At 46.9% G+C, this 15,163-nt stretch overlaps 6 protein-coding genes across 6 annotated transcripts; 4 read left to right on the forward strand and 2 right to left on the reverse strand.

Moving 5' to 3' along the window:
• The first annotated feature begins 29 nt into the window (after positions 1-29).
• Positions 30-1,413, forward strand: E1B28_002956 (uncharacterized protein). Its single transcript, XM_043159912.1, has 8 exons — positions 30-150; positions 213-249; positions 305-404; positions 459-860; positions 916-924; positions 992-1,099; positions 1,165-1,219; positions 1,283-1,413. Exons 1-8 carry the CDS (start codon positions 120-122, stop codon positions 1,306-1,308), a joined length of 768 nt encoding a protein of 255 aa, XP_043001866.1. The 5' UTR covers positions 30-119; the 3' UTR covers positions 1,309-1,413.
• Positions 1,414-1,875: 462 nt separating this feature from the next.
• Positions 1,876-2,851, forward strand: E1B28_002957 (uncharacterized protein; the record flags this gene model as incomplete). Its single annotated transcript, XM_043159913.1, has 5 exons — positions 1,876-1,927; positions 1,988-2,002; positions 2,073-2,200; positions 2,281-2,410; positions 2,481-2,851. 5 exons carry the CDS (start codon positions 1,876-1,878, stop codon positions 2,849-2,851), a joined length of 696 nt encoding a protein of 231 aa, XP_043001867.1.
• Positions 2,852-3,104: 253 nt separating this feature from the next.
• E1B28_002958 (uncharacterized protein) lies at positions 3,105-3,585 on the forward strand (the record flags this gene model as incomplete). The annotated part of the gene is made up of 2 exons (XM_043159914.1): positions 3,105-3,110; positions 3,211-3,585. 2 exons carry the CDS (start codon positions 3,105-3,107, stop codon positions 3,583-3,585), a joined length of 381 nt encoding a protein of 126 aa, XP_043001868.1.
• A 425-nt stretch (positions 3,586-4,010) lies between these two features.
• E1B28_002959 (uncharacterized protein) lies at positions 4,011-5,000 on the reverse strand (the record flags this gene model as incomplete). The annotated part of the gene is made up of 3 exons (XM_043159915.1): positions 4,949-5,000; positions 4,683-4,897; positions 4,011-4,608 (listed from the first exon to the last, which is right to left on the reverse strand). Exons 1-3 carry the CDS (start codon positions 4,997-4,999, stop codon positions 4,011-4,013), a joined length of 864 nt encoding a protein of 287 aa, XP_043001869.1. The 5' UTR covers position 5,000.
• A 289-nt stretch (positions 5,001-5,289) lies between these two features.
• E1B28_002960 (uncharacterized protein) lies at positions 5,290-6,835 on the reverse strand. Its single transcript, XM_043159916.1, has 3 exons — positions 6,509-6,835; positions 6,230-6,445; positions 5,290-6,172 (listed from the first exon to the last, which is right to left on the reverse strand). Exons 1-3 carry the CDS (start codon positions 6,786-6,788, stop codon positions 5,364-5,366), a joined length of 1,305 nt encoding a protein of 434 aa, XP_043001870.1. The 5' UTR covers positions 6,789-6,835; the 3' UTR covers positions 5,290-5,363.
• A 4,587-nt stretch (positions 6,836-11,422) lies between these two features.
• On the forward strand, positions 11,423-14,012 carry E1B28_002961 (uncharacterized protein; the record flags this gene model as incomplete). Its single annotated transcript, XM_043159917.1, has 9 exons — positions 11,423-11,680; positions 11,750-11,944; positions 12,000-12,076; positions 12,134-12,365; positions 12,419-12,507; positions 12,564-12,670; positions 12,725-13,443; positions 13,498-13,661; positions 13,710-14,012. The coding sequence occupies 9 exons, from the start codon at positions 11,423-11,425 to the stop codon at positions 13,813-13,815; spliced, it is 1,947 nt and encodes a 648-aa protein (XP_043001871.1). The 3' UTR covers positions 13,816-14,012.
• Positions 14,013-15,163: the final 1,151 nt, after the last annotated feature.

Below are 15,163 nucleotides of genomic sequence, written 5' to 3' on the forward strand. Positions count from 1 at the left end.
CAGATGACGCGGTTTCCCGGAATCATGAGGAAACTTGACCTAAAAACTATCGCTTTAAATACCGAAAGACTGGGCTGTGTTCTACAACAGTTACAGTCGCATCACATCGCTCTTAATCAATGTCAGTCAAACCAGTCATCGTTGTCGCAGGTAAAACGCTTTCTACGATCATTTGCATCAATGATGAGGCTAATAACCTCAACATACACTAGGTCTTGGTGTCGGAGGGGGAACAGGAGGAGCTACTGCGTGCGTCTCTCCAGGACATTCGATAACTCTAAAATCCAGCTCACATCCGTGATAGTCGTGCATTCGCCAAAGAAGGTTACAGTGTTGCTTTGATCGCTAGGAACGCGGACTCTTTGAAGGCATTCGAAAAGGAGCTAAAGGAGACTGGCGCAGACGTTCGTTAAAATCCCGATTGATATCAAAGTCCTATTTTGACCAATCCAAACCAGGTCGTCTCATTTCCGATCGCCTCTTACGCCGCCTCAGACGTCTTATCAGCATTCACGAAGATTAGGGCGCATTTCGCAAAGCCATCCTATGTCATTCGTGCAGCGGTATACAACGCCGGTTATGGCGTCTGGAAGCCTTTCCTCCAAATAACCCCAGAGGACGTCAAAGCCACCTCTGAGGGCAACCTCGAGGGACCATTCGCCTTTTCCCGTGAAGCCCTACTCGATTTCACAGAGAACCCTATCGATTCGAGTAGCGGTGCGAAAGGGGTGTTGATCTTCACTGGCGCTACTGCTAGCCTTCGAGGCAATGTCACCACTAGTGCTTTCGCCGCAGGGAAGCACGCTCTTCGTGGCCTTTCACAAAGCTTGGCGAAAGAGTTTGGGAAACAAAACATTCATGTGCGTGACTCACCTTATTTGTGTTCCTGATCTTTTTTTTACCCCTGTCAAACAGGTTGCCCATGTAAGTTCCACGCCCACGCCGATCTCCTCCCCTCCCCTAGTGCGGGTTTCTAACGCGAATGGGCTAGGCGATCATTGACGGCGTGATATTCACCCCTCGTACTAATGAAAAATTTGGCAACGCCGAATGGGCAAAGAACGAAGATGCCAGATTGAATGCGGATAGCATCGCAGCGGTCAGTCGTCTATATTTTTTAATTCACTCCGCACCCGTGTTAACTTCAGGTTCGGCTAAAACCAGGCATATCTCTATCTCGCGAAGCAAGACAGGTCATCGTGGACCTGGGAATTAGATTGTAAGTACTTACAGCTGTAATTCGTCCGTTGGGCGACGTTGTTCACCTAGTTGGTTCTGACAGTACGTCCCGCTCATGAGAAGTGGTGAATGAGTTAGTTTACAATTACAAGTGTAATCGACGTGTACAGCTTTATGACTGCAGAGCAATCTACACGAGGTAGTCCTCGTTTTTGCCGGCTCGAGGCCTGTCGCTTCCAAATGATGGGTGATGGGCGTTCTCTGGGCGCGTCCATGTCAACCGACTGCCTGAATTTAGGGGTTCAGAAAGGGGCAAGAAAGATTTCAGAAATTCGCTTTTGGCTCCTTTGTTCAGGTACTCTGAAGCTGTAATCTGCGATAAATCAACTTATCTATGTAGCTCATCCAAAGCGAAGGCCTCAATCGACCTACTTTTGCGAGAACTGTGGTTACGGGACTCTAAGCAACTCGGATCATTAACCGACACTTCAAGCTTCATGATTGACAAGTTCCAGGTATTATTAGATCCATTCGATGCCGTTTGCGGGCGCAGGAGAATGCCAGGGGCGATGCTAGGGACAACTCTTCCCATTTTCGTATTTATACTCCACGCCTAATCCCTCGAAATCACAGTGCGCTTTCTCTTTCCCTCTTTCCCTCCCCTTCTTTTCCACCACTCTACGGCTACAGTCCTCCATGTTCTCTCGTACGTCTGGTCTTCTTGGAGTTGCTGTTGTGTTGGGAAGTGGTGCGTTTGTTCTCGTACTTCCTTTTTTCTGCGATTGTATTGACCCTTCCGACATTGTAGCTTCTGCAAATCTCGGTATGTTTTCTATGAATTGGGCCCCTCCGAGCACGTTCAATTCAACAAACTTACCGAAAATCCATTACAGTCACCTTCGAAGCACGAGACGTCACTCCTATCAGCGCCTTAGTAGCCCGTCAATCTACAGGCTTCGATCCTTCCATCATCCCGAGTCAATGCCAGTCGGACTGTTCTGCGATTGTGAACGACATTTCGGTACGGCCCACGAACAGTGAAACCTTTTCATGGCAATTTACATATCTCAACCTTTTTTTTTTTCCTTTCCGAACTACTAGACGTGTCAAACCTCGACTGATACACTATGCGGTTGCACGACCAAGGTTTCGGGAGATATGAGGACTTGTTTCGGGTGTTTGATAAACCTCGCTCCTACTGCTCAGTCGTCGATACAATCGTCTTATGATGGTAAGTACAAAGTCAAAAGTCATCCTCACTCCCCCTATCTCCGAATCTAAACAACCCCCCCGCCCTATAGAATACGTCTCGAACTGCAACAGCGTCGGAGCCAACTTACCTAGCGGAACCGTTGGTAGCGGTTCATCCAGCGGTGGTGGTGGTGGCGGTGGATCCAGTGCTAGTTCTGGTGGTTCGAGAGCCTCCGGCACTGGTACTGCCACTGGCGGTGCTAGCAAACCCACCAACACTGGGAGCAGCAGCGGTGGTGGAAGTAATAGCGGTGGCGGAAGTAACAGTGGAAATACTGGGAATTCCGGAAGCTCCAATTCGAATTCTGCCCCAGGTCTTAACGGAAATGGGAATGGGAATGGAAGCAACGGTGCCGTGGCGACACATGGAAATGTTGCGTTGGTTTCTGTTCTGTCGTTCTTTGCCACTCTTTTCCTTTGAACGACATTTTATTTCTCTTTTTCGGTTTTTGGACATGGGGATTTATAGCTTGAAGGGACCTTTTGGGTTTATAAGTATAAGTACTATACCAGCGCAAATGCTAGGCAGTAATTAATGATGTCCATGAGACAATTCAAATACTCACCTGGCAGGTCTCGTGGTCACGAACTCCACCGTTGATGTGATTAGGTTCTGTCCATTCGTTCTGTCCATCACCGCGCTAGAAGCATGAAGGATAGAAAGGAAAGACATGATGAATGTGACTAAATTTCCAACTTTTCCCCCCTTCCCTTTCCCTTCCCCCTCGTTTAGAATATGCATCGATATGCAACGACGGTGGAATCAGCGTCCCAGTTCAGACCGCATCTGGGTTCACAGGAGTCGTCAGCACTCCGAGTCCTACTGCTCCTCTCGGCGGCGGCACAGGTGGCGCTGGTCAAACAGGAACAGGAGCGGGAGTTCCACCTGCTTCGTCGATGATTATGAGTTTGACGTCGATGGGAGGTTCAAGTGCGAGTGTGAATACTGGGATTAATACCGCTCCTACTACCCAAGTTTCAATTTCAGGAGCGGGAACGACGGGTGCTGCCAGTGGTACTGGAACGTCCAGTGGAAGTACAGGTACCGCTACTTCAAATCATGCATCGAGTCTTCGGCATCCGAGAAGTGGGGATAAGGCTAGTCTGTGGTTCGGGGTGTTGATTGGAGTTGTCGCTGGAAGTGCTTTTCTATGATTTTCTGGTTCTAGTTCTCGACTCGTACAGTATCAGTTTAGCCTGAGTTTCAACAATTACACACCTATCGTTTTACCACTGCGTTTTTTCAATCTTTCCAGCTTCCGCCTTTTACATTGATTCCTCGCCAATTGAACAGTCTACAGAGACATTTTAGTAATAAACCATGCGTGTGTCGTCGAATAAGGAAGCCTTTTGAATCTTGAATTCGAGTTTAAGTGTGATCGAGGGCCAGAGGAAGGACTGGGCGCCTACTATACAAACGCGCGATGACTCAACGCGGTCACGCGACATCCCAAGCGTTCTCTTTATTATTAGGCCCTCCGGGACATACACGCCGATAATTCAATGGATTGAACGAATAGCACCCCACCGAAGGTTACTTTTTGGTTACTTTACCAATCTTTGCCTTCCAAAATTCGTTACTACCAACCGCGGCCCCGTGGCCCCACAGATTTCAACTGGCCGTCCGCAATTTCGAACCCTCGGGACAGCAGATAGTCTTTCACAGATCCTCCCAACTGCGAGTCTCTTTGATCCTTATTTGGCATGGCGTCGACTAACGCCGCAGTCAATCCATCCAAGCCCTCACCAGGCACCATGGAACAATACTCCTTGTCTGTGGCTTGGATGCCACGAAGTTCATCCAAGAAGTGTTTGTTGAATAGAGGTGTGAAACCTACTAGGGAACCGGAGGAGTTACCGTCACGGTCTTTCCGCGCCTGGCCTCTCAAATGATAAAGAGAAACTGTCGTACACAAACCGAGTTTTCCTGCGTCGATGTGGCTGATTTCCGACATAGTATAATCCCGCGCAAAATCCACGACTCCTGTAAAAAACCACTTGGAAACACTATACTGTCGTGCGAGAAGAATACGATCGATGTACGTGAGATCTTTCTTGCAAGAAAGATGGTAGATCGCAAACATGCGTAAGGCAATGAAATGCCATTGAGTCGAGAGTCGCAAGACTGAGGTCCAATCATCGATCGTCAAACTCTCAAAAAATTTGGCTGCTTGGAATCTGTACCAATGTACCACGGCAAGTCTTCTGTCAGTATTTCTCATGTAGATTTTCAAAAAAGAGATGCCACGAACGGAGGATTGACAAACAACACGCTCAAGAAGCGTTCAAAATCTACTTTTAGAAGTTGTTCCAGCACGATCGGGTTCTCCTCCGACGTCCCTTCGGGTTGCAAATCTGTGTTGGTGGATTCGTCTTTGGGTAGCGGAAGAGAGAAGATGTCGCTAAAAGGTGGATGAGGGTTCTCCATGAAGGGTTTTTTGGGAACTTTATAGAGTTCGTCTTCCACCTGATCATGGGTAGATTAATCGCGATCGAGAGTCAAGGCTTATAAACGTACTTGGAAAAAGACAACGTCAACGAAGAATCGCTGGTTGTGGATAGGTTTCATGGGAGTACAGTGGCGGAACGTGGGGGTCCCACGAGGTTTAAAGCGCCTCCCTCGGTAATTGCCGCCGGCGACTCCATGTAGATAGAGTGCTTAGGCGTGTAATAATCACTAGTGGAGGTTATATATACAGCCCGGCTCTAAACCTCGGGCCTCAAGCTTCATACTTAGCAACCGAGTGAGCTGTTGGACAATCGGTGAACGAATCGACTGCATCGAATTCTTTTTGCCCCGCAATTCGCTACGATAGACGACGTTTCGCCAGTGGCAGCCTCTCGGAGAACATCCCCTACTCCAGGTAAGGAAGTTGGTAAAAAGGACCATGTACGTATATATGGACATTCCGCAAAGGTAATACCACCCCCCTCTACTCCCCGTCTTCGTCCTCCAACTCGTCCACCACCTCCTCAAGATCCTCAAGATCCTCCTCCATCTCCTCCCGAGCCTTCAACCTCTCTCGCACCTCATCCAAGTCTCTCTGTGCGTCTCCCTCGAAATCCTCCATCTCCTTCAATATCTTTTGGAAGTGGGCATCCTTTTCGTTCCTCAAACTCCAAACAAATTCCGCCTCGAATTTTATCTTCTGCGCTGCCATTTTTCGGCTGTGAAAAACAGCTTTCAGAAGTAGCCTTTTTGCGGTAATTCTCGCCAGGTCATTCGTTGTAGACAGCAACCTCATGTCGGTGACCGCGGACGACTTGTCCTTCTCTGCCAGCGCCTTCAACCACTCTCGCAACTCATCCGAGTCTCTTTGTGCGTCTCTCAATAAACCTTTCATCTTCTCCGATAGCATTTGAGAGTGAGCATCCTTTTCCCTCTTCGAAGACGAAATAACACCCTCAATCATTCCCTTCTGCGCCATCATGTCTCTCGTGTGATCAATAGCTTCCGCAAGTAGCCCGCGGGCGGACGTCTGCACGTGGATATCCATCTTGAACTGGAACAAATATGTAAGTCGCCTGAGCTTTTGCATCTCTTGATTAAGGTCCTCGATCTTCGCGGCCCTCATATACGTCCGAATCTTCTTGTGATAGTCGCGCAATGAACACCTGGGTTTGAACTCGGAATTTATGCAGTTCGTGCATTGAATTGCGTTGTTCTTGTCGGTGAAGACACACTGGACTGTCTGGACGTCTCCGATCTCAGGTACTGCTTTTTTACAAGCGCTACACAAGACTACGGACAGGTTCAAGGCTGACCGAGACCGGAAATGAACAAAAGGCCAACACTCACGCTTGTGATCGAAACTAAGCTGCTCGACATCCGGATTCCGATTAGGGCCATATAAGTCGCACATAACTCTCCACATAACCTTGAACTCTTTATCTTTCAGCTTCCCTTGCAACTCCTTCCGCTTGTCTCCAGTCGGGAGCGGGACCGTATAGCCTGGTGTTTTGGAAGGCGCAGGGGAAACAGCCCGAGCCCGTTTTTTTGGCAGCTGTCCATCACCTAACACACGAGAACGAACATGAATACGAACGCATCAATCGACAGTGAGGGACTCCAACGTACCATCGCTCGCTCTGCGCTTTCCCTGCCTTTTTTGGGTCGCACCAGCCTTGGCACGCTCCGCCGTAGTGTCAGAAGCCTCCCTCGCATTGTCATGGGCCTTCTTCGTCTCTAGGACCTCTTCCCATTCCTTCTTTTCTTCTGCCATCATGTCCATCAGTTGATCTGCGAGCTTCTCTTTATACTCCCCTTTGTACCGTTCCCAATTTTCCACGTTCTTATCAAAATCCTCCTGTGCTTTGTCATACCGAGCCACTTCTCCAGGTGTTCCTTGTGGTTCCATGCTGGTATGTTTGTTAAAAGGTCAGGAATATGTCGAATATGTCAAAAGTAAAAGGGCTTGCCGGAAGAGGTCTAGACGAAGCCTGAAGGAGTGTGACTGGCGCGTGCGTGAAGTACAGCTTTGCCGAACGCGATGTTGACTCTTGTTTGACACCAATATCGTCATCGCCTCTTCCTCCCTTGCGATCAAGCTTTCTTTCCTACGCCGTTGACTGGTTTTAGTGAAGTCTTGGGAACTGGGTGAGTACTTCTTGTTTCGCAGTGGCGGCGTGCGGTTGAACATTGGAGGTTCAGTGAACCTTCGCTTTAGCAGGTCCGAGTCTAGGGCTGCTCGCCGTTACCGTTCTTGACGGGTGACGGGTGCCGTTGAACGGCAGCCGGGACCGTCCCGTCAAGGAAATTTATGAAATTCAGTAGTGCCGTGGACGGGACGGCCGTGTACCGTTGCCAGACCTCTGAAAATGGTACTATCGTTGGCGCCGGGTTGAAAAGCGGGTAGGTGTTGAAAAATGGTGGTTTTTCCCTTGTCTACTTCCCATGGCTTATAAAACTCTCGGAATATACTGCTTTGCACTAGATTTACATGTGTGTGTGATAAATTTATTTGTTTTATTGGGGGATAGGCTGTTCGGCAGGCTTTCAAGTGTCAGAAGTGCAAAAAAAAGGTGAAAATAGCCGTCGGATTTAAGCTACACGCCAGGAGCTTCTACAAAAAAGGGAGCGAGAGTTGAGAGAGGTATGAAGAGGTTACCTATCAATTTCCGGAGTCCCTGCTGCTCTTAGTCGTGAGGAGCAAGGGATTCTTCTGGAGGTCGGGTTGAGCATGACATCGGTAAGACGAGACGGTGCCATGTCAGTGACGTGGCCACCCTACATAAGCCAATGCCGAGGATTTGCCAGATGACGTAGACGTGACAGATTGTGACATTTTCTTTTCAACACTCCCCTTTCTCGAGACCTTGCAACGACACGTCAATAAATATGGGAATCCCTCGTGAGGTGGTCATTGTACATGGAATATAGAGACTATATATCTCTTACTACCTTCTGAATAAAGCCGAAGGGCAAACAACAACGGGAGTTTACTTTCCAGGAGCAATCTTTCCAAAATTTTCAACACCTACCAAATGATAGTAATAAACAGCCGTAAACGGAGGCCAGGCCAGCTCACTGCCGTCTCGCTTACAGGTCGATTTGGGACCTCTGCTATATCGTTTGGCTTATTCCACACTACACCGCCAATAGTTGAATAGATAGCCAAAATATGTGCTACTTTATATAATCACCATCTATCTCCACATATGTTCACGATATGTAGAGTCACATGACAATGCCATAAAAACTCAGCACCAATGTTTCTGGTGGTCCTCCTACCCTACTGTTGCATACATTGACCTTTGGTAGGTAAAATATGCCATTTGGACCCATTTCCATTGCGGGAGGAACAAGGGACGCCAGAATTCCCTTTGCTGGACTGTGTTATGGCATTGTTATGGCATGGTCAAGATATTTTCATGATATATTGAGTTTATGGGATATATATAAAGTAGCACATATCTGTACGACATGGGCCAGTTTTGGTGGTGTACCGTTCACTCCCCTGCCTCTGAAACCTTGTATTTAATGCTAGTGTTTTTGTTTACACTTAACTACGTATCTAAAATTTTGAGATATATTCCAGAATGTACCGTTCCTGGGCTGTCACACTGTAATCACGACCAGATCTGAGCTATATTTTAAATTTCATTTCATATCCTTTGTCTTTCAGTGGCTACAACTGTACATACAAGCTCATGTGTAGTCTACGGATCCTACCAAGAGGTGTTCACCAGCAAATTCTGAGACATGGGGTAGGGGGAGGGGGGGGGCCTGGAGGACCTTATGTTTGAAAGGTGCATGCACCCCCAAAATGATGTGATACTGTCTCAAATCAGTGTGTGTGGATCCAGATTATTGTTTTTAAAAGGAAATGCACTTTTCCCCAGTTGTGGCAGTAAAAATTTCCTTATTTAGCTATCCAAATTTGCTCAAATTTCTGCATCAAGTCTCATTGATCAGACTGAAACAAACAATCTTTTTTTTTCTTCATGTATGCATATAGCAAAGGCGAAAAAAAAGGTACTATCTCCATCATATCTGGATTATTAATACTTTTGAAGGCTGTCTATCTTATCTGCTCTTTATAGTATCACCTGTGCTGCTGTGGTCTAGCTGGCAAGCCCATAGAAAAGTATTTTTGTGATGGTAGATGTCACGAAGAGGCAGCAAAGCAGAGGGGAAAGTGAGAATGACACATCAAATATCGGAATATAATGTGGGAAATTGGTCTTGCTGGGCATTTGGTAATCAAAAATTTTCATATTAGGAAGGTGCAGGGGGGAGGGGGTCCAGGGGTCCTTATGTCTACATAGGAACCTCATATGTAAAATTTTCGGATTGAACACCTCTTGGATCCTACAAAAAATTGCCGAGCCCACAAATAAACAGGAAGACCAAGTTCTATCCAATTTTGCATATCCTTGTCATTTGCACATCGGAAACCAGAATAGTAGGAACAGTCTCCATATGGTACTCATCATCTATTTGCGTCATTTTAACCTACTTTTACACCGCCAATTGTTGAACAGATAGCTGACATATCTGCTACTTTATATAATCACCATCTATCTCCACATATGTTCACGATATGTAGAGTCACATGACAATGCCATAAATACTCAGCACAAATGTTTCCAGTGGTCCTCCTGCCCTACTCCTACATACATTGACCTTTGGTAGGTAAAATATGCCATTTGGACCCATTTCCATCACGGGAGGAACAAGGGATGCCAGAATTTCCTTTGCTGGACTGTGTTATGGCATTATTACGGCATGGTCAACATATGTTCACGATATATTGAGTTTATGGGATATATATAAAGTAGCACATATCTGTACGACATGGGCCGGTTTTGGTGGTGATTTCTACTTATGCCCAAATGAGAATTTTCGGATCATGATATCAACATAATATAACAGAAATTGACAAGATTACCTACTTTTGGGCTAATTCAAAGTAAGCTACGGTCCAAATTTAGAGCTGGCTACTAAAAAGGAGTTGTTTAGTAGTATTAAATCAAGTTAAAAGGGAAAAAATTAGTACATAAGGGCTTTGCCGACCGTATAACCGTTGACGGCCGTTATTTGCCGTTTATCATACCGTGGCCATGCTCCGAGTACCCGTTCGGCGGGCAATTTATGACGGCCCGGGACCGTTGCTGACTTGCGACCGACGGCCGTTTACCGTCGACGGCACGGTGAGCAGCCCTATCCGAGTCGTGTTCGAATCCTTCACCACAAGAAACGCGGTCATATGGCGCCCACTTCGTTAAGACCTTAAGATGTCCCCCGGAAGAATTATTCCGTGCTTTGATAAATATGGATTTTGCTTGCGATAGGAGATGACATTGGCCGATGAAAACATGTTGGTCAAAGACACTGGGGACATTTTGATGTCATCTGGGACGTGTCCAGTACCAGTCATGCAAAAACAATAGGAATTTCTATTGTTTTTGCATGACTGGTACTGGACACGTCCCAGATGACATCAAAATGTCCCCAGTGAGAGTCAGAGATTTATATGGGTTGGAATGTTGTGAGGCGGTATGCGGGCTGCTAGGAAACGGAATTGTCAGGCAAGTTGAAGGTTAATGGATAAAGTTGTTTAACGCTGATGCCCGTCACCACCATATTGGGCTTCCGAAGTTTAGCAGCAAGACGGGGCTAGTCCAGTACTGAGATCATTGGTACTTCTGATCGCCTATTTTTTTTTACATGGTGCGTTCTGGCCACGTTTCTCGGATTTTGCGTATGCTAATCATGGCTCTTCAGGTCCTTCCCCCGTACGGTCGGGAAGTTAAAGGGAAACTGCCAAAGCGTCCATGGGAATAAAGGACGATATCAGTCTTCCGGCCTCTGGCGTTTAATTCGTGCACTTTGTTCGACTATCTTCGTTCCATTCACGTCACGGCTTGCTCAACGCGGTGACGTAGGACCGCATTCTCGTCGCCCAGGGGTTCAACCCGTCTGAGAAAGTATGTAGTTACCTTCTCGTTTTTCTGTCTAATGACATCAGTATTGACTTGGCACTCCGAGAACCTAGTTGTGATTACAAGGATTTTACTCCTCTCTTCTCTTGTCAGATAGAGCAGCGCCGTTCTGCTGTTGATGGCATCCATTTCCGCTCGACGTTGAATATGCTGTTTAATATACTGTAACATATCTTCTAGTCACACACAACCAAACTTTCACTTCGAGACTTCTTACGATCAACCAACAACCAACTCGTCGTTCAATGAACGGTGCGATTTTGGTACGATTCTGCCTAGGGTAGACTAGCATAACTTATAAGGCATGTATATGTGCATGAGCCCACTGAACTTGAAGTACCTGGTACAAATATGGTAAGCCCCAAAGCAAAAATTCGAAAGTATGTTATCAAAATGACCTGCGAAATTGAAGCTGAAGAAGGGTTGGAGACAAGATTGTACTAACTTTAAGCGACGGATACGAGGGATGACTCAAAACACGTGGAGGTCAGATGACCGTTCCTTGCAAGCAGCCAACGCCCCTTTCTTTCCCTTTCTTCTTACTACCATGGCCCCAAGGATATCTTCCAGGCTTCACGCTAAACGCGATAACTCCAACAGACCAGTCACTCAGGATGAATCGGAGAACTCAGACCTTGAGGAGACACAAGCGAAGTCAGTCAGAAAGGCCAAAAGAGCTAAGACAATGGCAACAACGACACAAGTCTCTGCGAACGCAAATCCAGAAGTCTTTCGTCGAACACGCGGCAAACGTGGACTGCTAGAGAAGTTAGCTAAGGAGGCTCCGTTGGATATTCTTCTAGAGGTGCGTGTTTGCCTATTATAACGCGATTGTAGCATGTGGTAACATTCCTATTCTTCAACCTACTCGTAGGTATTCAAACATCTAGAACCCCGAGATATACTACGTCTCGCCCGGACGAGCAAAGACCTTCGAGATTTTCTCATGGCACGCTCTTCCTCGTCTATTTGGCGTGAAGCTCGCGAGAACATTCCCAATCTGCCTCCGTTACCCAACGACCTGAATGAACCACAATATGCGAGCTTGCTTTTCGATAACCATTGCCATGTAAGTGTATGTTCAGCTACCGTCGCTGTACCTAAACTTCATTTGCAATTTCTAGGCATGTCTCCGTTCTCCATGCGATAATGTTAATTGGGAATGCAGAGTTCGATGCCACAAGAACTGTATGGGTCACCTGTACGATATCCTTTTCATTCTGGCGAGTCGTTACCGCTTAACAGACGTATTTATTAGGTTTCTCAACTACAGCGATATCGAAAACCGCCCTGCAGGTCTGAAGGACAGCGATCTTTGGGAGGTCGTTATGCATATTCCCTACCACATTGGACCACGTACACATGGTGTTGCGTGGTTTACTCCGATGTTTGAGCGTCTTCTCTTCAAGTATATGGAAATTCAAGGCGACGAGCCCGCCGTGAAGAAGTGGAATAAGGAGAAAGAGCAGGATTTCAAGTTCATCACGAGTGTAGGGGTCTGATTACGATTATCTTTTCCTCGCTTACGCTCCCTTCCACTCAGCATGCTAGGCAATGTCGTCTTTGGGATCGTGATCGTCGTATGGAGCGTGATGCAGAACAACAAACACTCCGAATAGAACGTCGTCAAGAGTTAGTATACTTTCCACGTCAACTCTGCGTCGCCTGATTGAAAATTCAATCCTCAGAATTATCAAAAGGTTATCTGCGTCAGGTTGGAGGCCAGAAGAACTGAATCACGAAGAATTTGTCTCCCACCCTCTGCTCAAGTCGTCGAAGCCTGTCACGGAACGAGGTATGTCTGACTTATCCAATCTTAATGTTGTGATACTCAAACGGACTGATTTAGCATGGAACAATCTCGAACCTCAGTTGATTGATTTTCTTCAAGCGCTCAAGGATAGACGACTCAACGAAGAACGTCACCGTTCTCTCAAGATACGATATCAGCTATTCGACTCGGCTTACGAGGACAAGAAGGATAGAGACAGGTTGACTGTATATCCTCCGATCTCTGACCTCATTGTGGACGCAGACCTCGGGGTCATCGACGACATGATTTGGAACACACCACAAGAGCAGCAGTTGACTAAGTCAGACTTCATCGACGCTCTACGTGAGGCTGAGGGTGACATCGCAAAGTTTTCGCAAAAATGGGTTGAGCAGAAGCGTCAAGCGCTCGTACAAGTCTTGCGACGCTGCGGGTTGGAAGAAATTGGCTTACGTTCGGCAATCTTCTCATGCCTACGCTGTGGCGAGAAAACCTGGGCACCTAGGATTTATATGCACCTTTGCGCAACCGGATCTTACGCTAGGAATGATCGTCCTTTGGGTTGGAAGAGGTCGGAGTTCAACCCGCTCTACGAGCTAAATCGTAGCCTTTGGCAAATATCTGAATTCTATGCCAACATCTCCATGTCTCGGCGGCTACAGGAGATCATGGCGTTGTGTGGAAAACCCGAAATTGACAGTATCGAGGATTTGGAAAGGGAAGATCCGCTTTTCGAGTGTTTGGAAACAGATGGTCACACAAATAGACGTTTAGCGCGATGGATGGAGGCACTAGTGGTACGGGTTTCAGGTTTGCTGTTATACTCGAGACATATGTTGACGAATCTCCAGCGTTTGAGTGAGGGAGACAAAGTCGTCCTCGCTGTTGGCGAGGATACAACAAGTCAAATCTCAAAACAAGAGCAGGCACAAACCCTTCACACAGGAGTCGTTTGCAAGCACTGTCCAGTTGACACAGAGCTTCATTACAACATTAGGGAGCATCTACACACCAAGTAAGTCTGTTTAACTCCCCCGTAACTATCCTTTAAAACTTTCCTTAGGCACGGCATAGACCCCACCGACGTAAAGAGAAATATCGACTGGTGTTATTGTCTGCGGACACCAGCTTTTTGTTACCGTCCACGAGCAGTTGTGTTAGCGTCTTAGAACGCCAAATTAGAAGTGGCCACTACAGCCACTCCTTCCTGAACCTCATATGTTCCGCCATTTATCAAGACGGAGAGTTTGTCACAAACCTACTTTAACAATCGAAGAATCGTCGTCGCCGCTCTCCTGGTGATGATGGTCGTAAAGTACCTTAATTAGCTTTGAAAGCCTATCATAATATATTGATTGAACCGGTCACAAAACGAAAAAAAGGGGGGTAGCAGTCGAGAAACTTGATTCCGTGGTCTATCGAACTCGGCTGCTCTTTGGCATCGTCACCGACTTGTGGTAAACCAACTCGTGAAAGGGTATGGAAGCGGGTCGTTAGAGAGTGGGTTCCGGTAGGCATGAATAGCATTGAGGTGTACATGTAAGTACTGCCCCATCTGAAAAGGACGGGTGCTGATCTTTTCACGTCATTTTTGGCAGGAAAAAAACCTCTTCAGCCAGCATGCGCGATACTGTAGTTGCGATTTCTGTTATATCAACCGGGCGTACCGTACTTATGACTTCCAGGACAAGCTAGGTATACGGTTACCTGCATGACCGTAACCGACGAGAACCTTATTACAAAACGAAGATAAAATCAAAGAATGGAACGAGTTGAGCGAGTGGCTGGGTCAATGTATCTGATTGACGACTTAATGACGATAGATGTCTGATTTTTCGTGTCCAGTTCGTACATAGGATACCTGTATGTACATATGTACCACAATTGTATATTACTGGACAACGCATACATATCGAAGGCAAAACGGGCATGTGATGAAGAAGTTGCTTTTTTACAGTTAATGAGCTAGACGGGCTCGAACGCCGTCTGATGAGTGCCAGACGGTAGATCTAACCAACATAAGGTTATAGGATTTCCCGCCGTGGCATCGCCATTTGCCCAAAGAAGAGTCCCGCTGGCAGTTCAACAACAATCAGGACGAATACTGTACAACCGATAGCGAACCAGTAAAACTGGATTAGCCTTTCAGCCGAAGCGAAAGACCAGACACCACAACCCGCATCCTCACGGGTTGTCAATGAGAGGAACGCCATCGCCAGGTGCACCAGAACCACCTGGCAGGTCCAAGTACGACCCATTGGAAGGAGTTAGATGTCCCACGAGCCGCCGGCCCAGGTGTTGGTTTACGGCATCGTTTCTTGGCCAGCCGATAACTGTGAGTATGCGCCAAAGGTCGTGTGCAAGAGTTAGAGGGCCCGCGTAAACGGAGAGCATTAGCTTCCTGACTCGTTGATATCGGTCTGCAAGAACTCGACGGGAAAACAATCTTATATGAATCTTGACATTCGCCAAGCTGTAGGGTAATCCAGGTTCAGCGACAGGAATAAGTGACTGACG

Source organism: Marasmius oreades, chromosome 11, assembly GCF_018924745.1.
Source record: "Marasmius oreades isolate 03SP1 chromosome 11, whole genome shotgun sequence".
NCBI lineage: Eukaryota > Fungi > Basidiomycota > Agaricomycetes > Agaricales > Marasmiaceae > Marasmius > Marasmius oreades.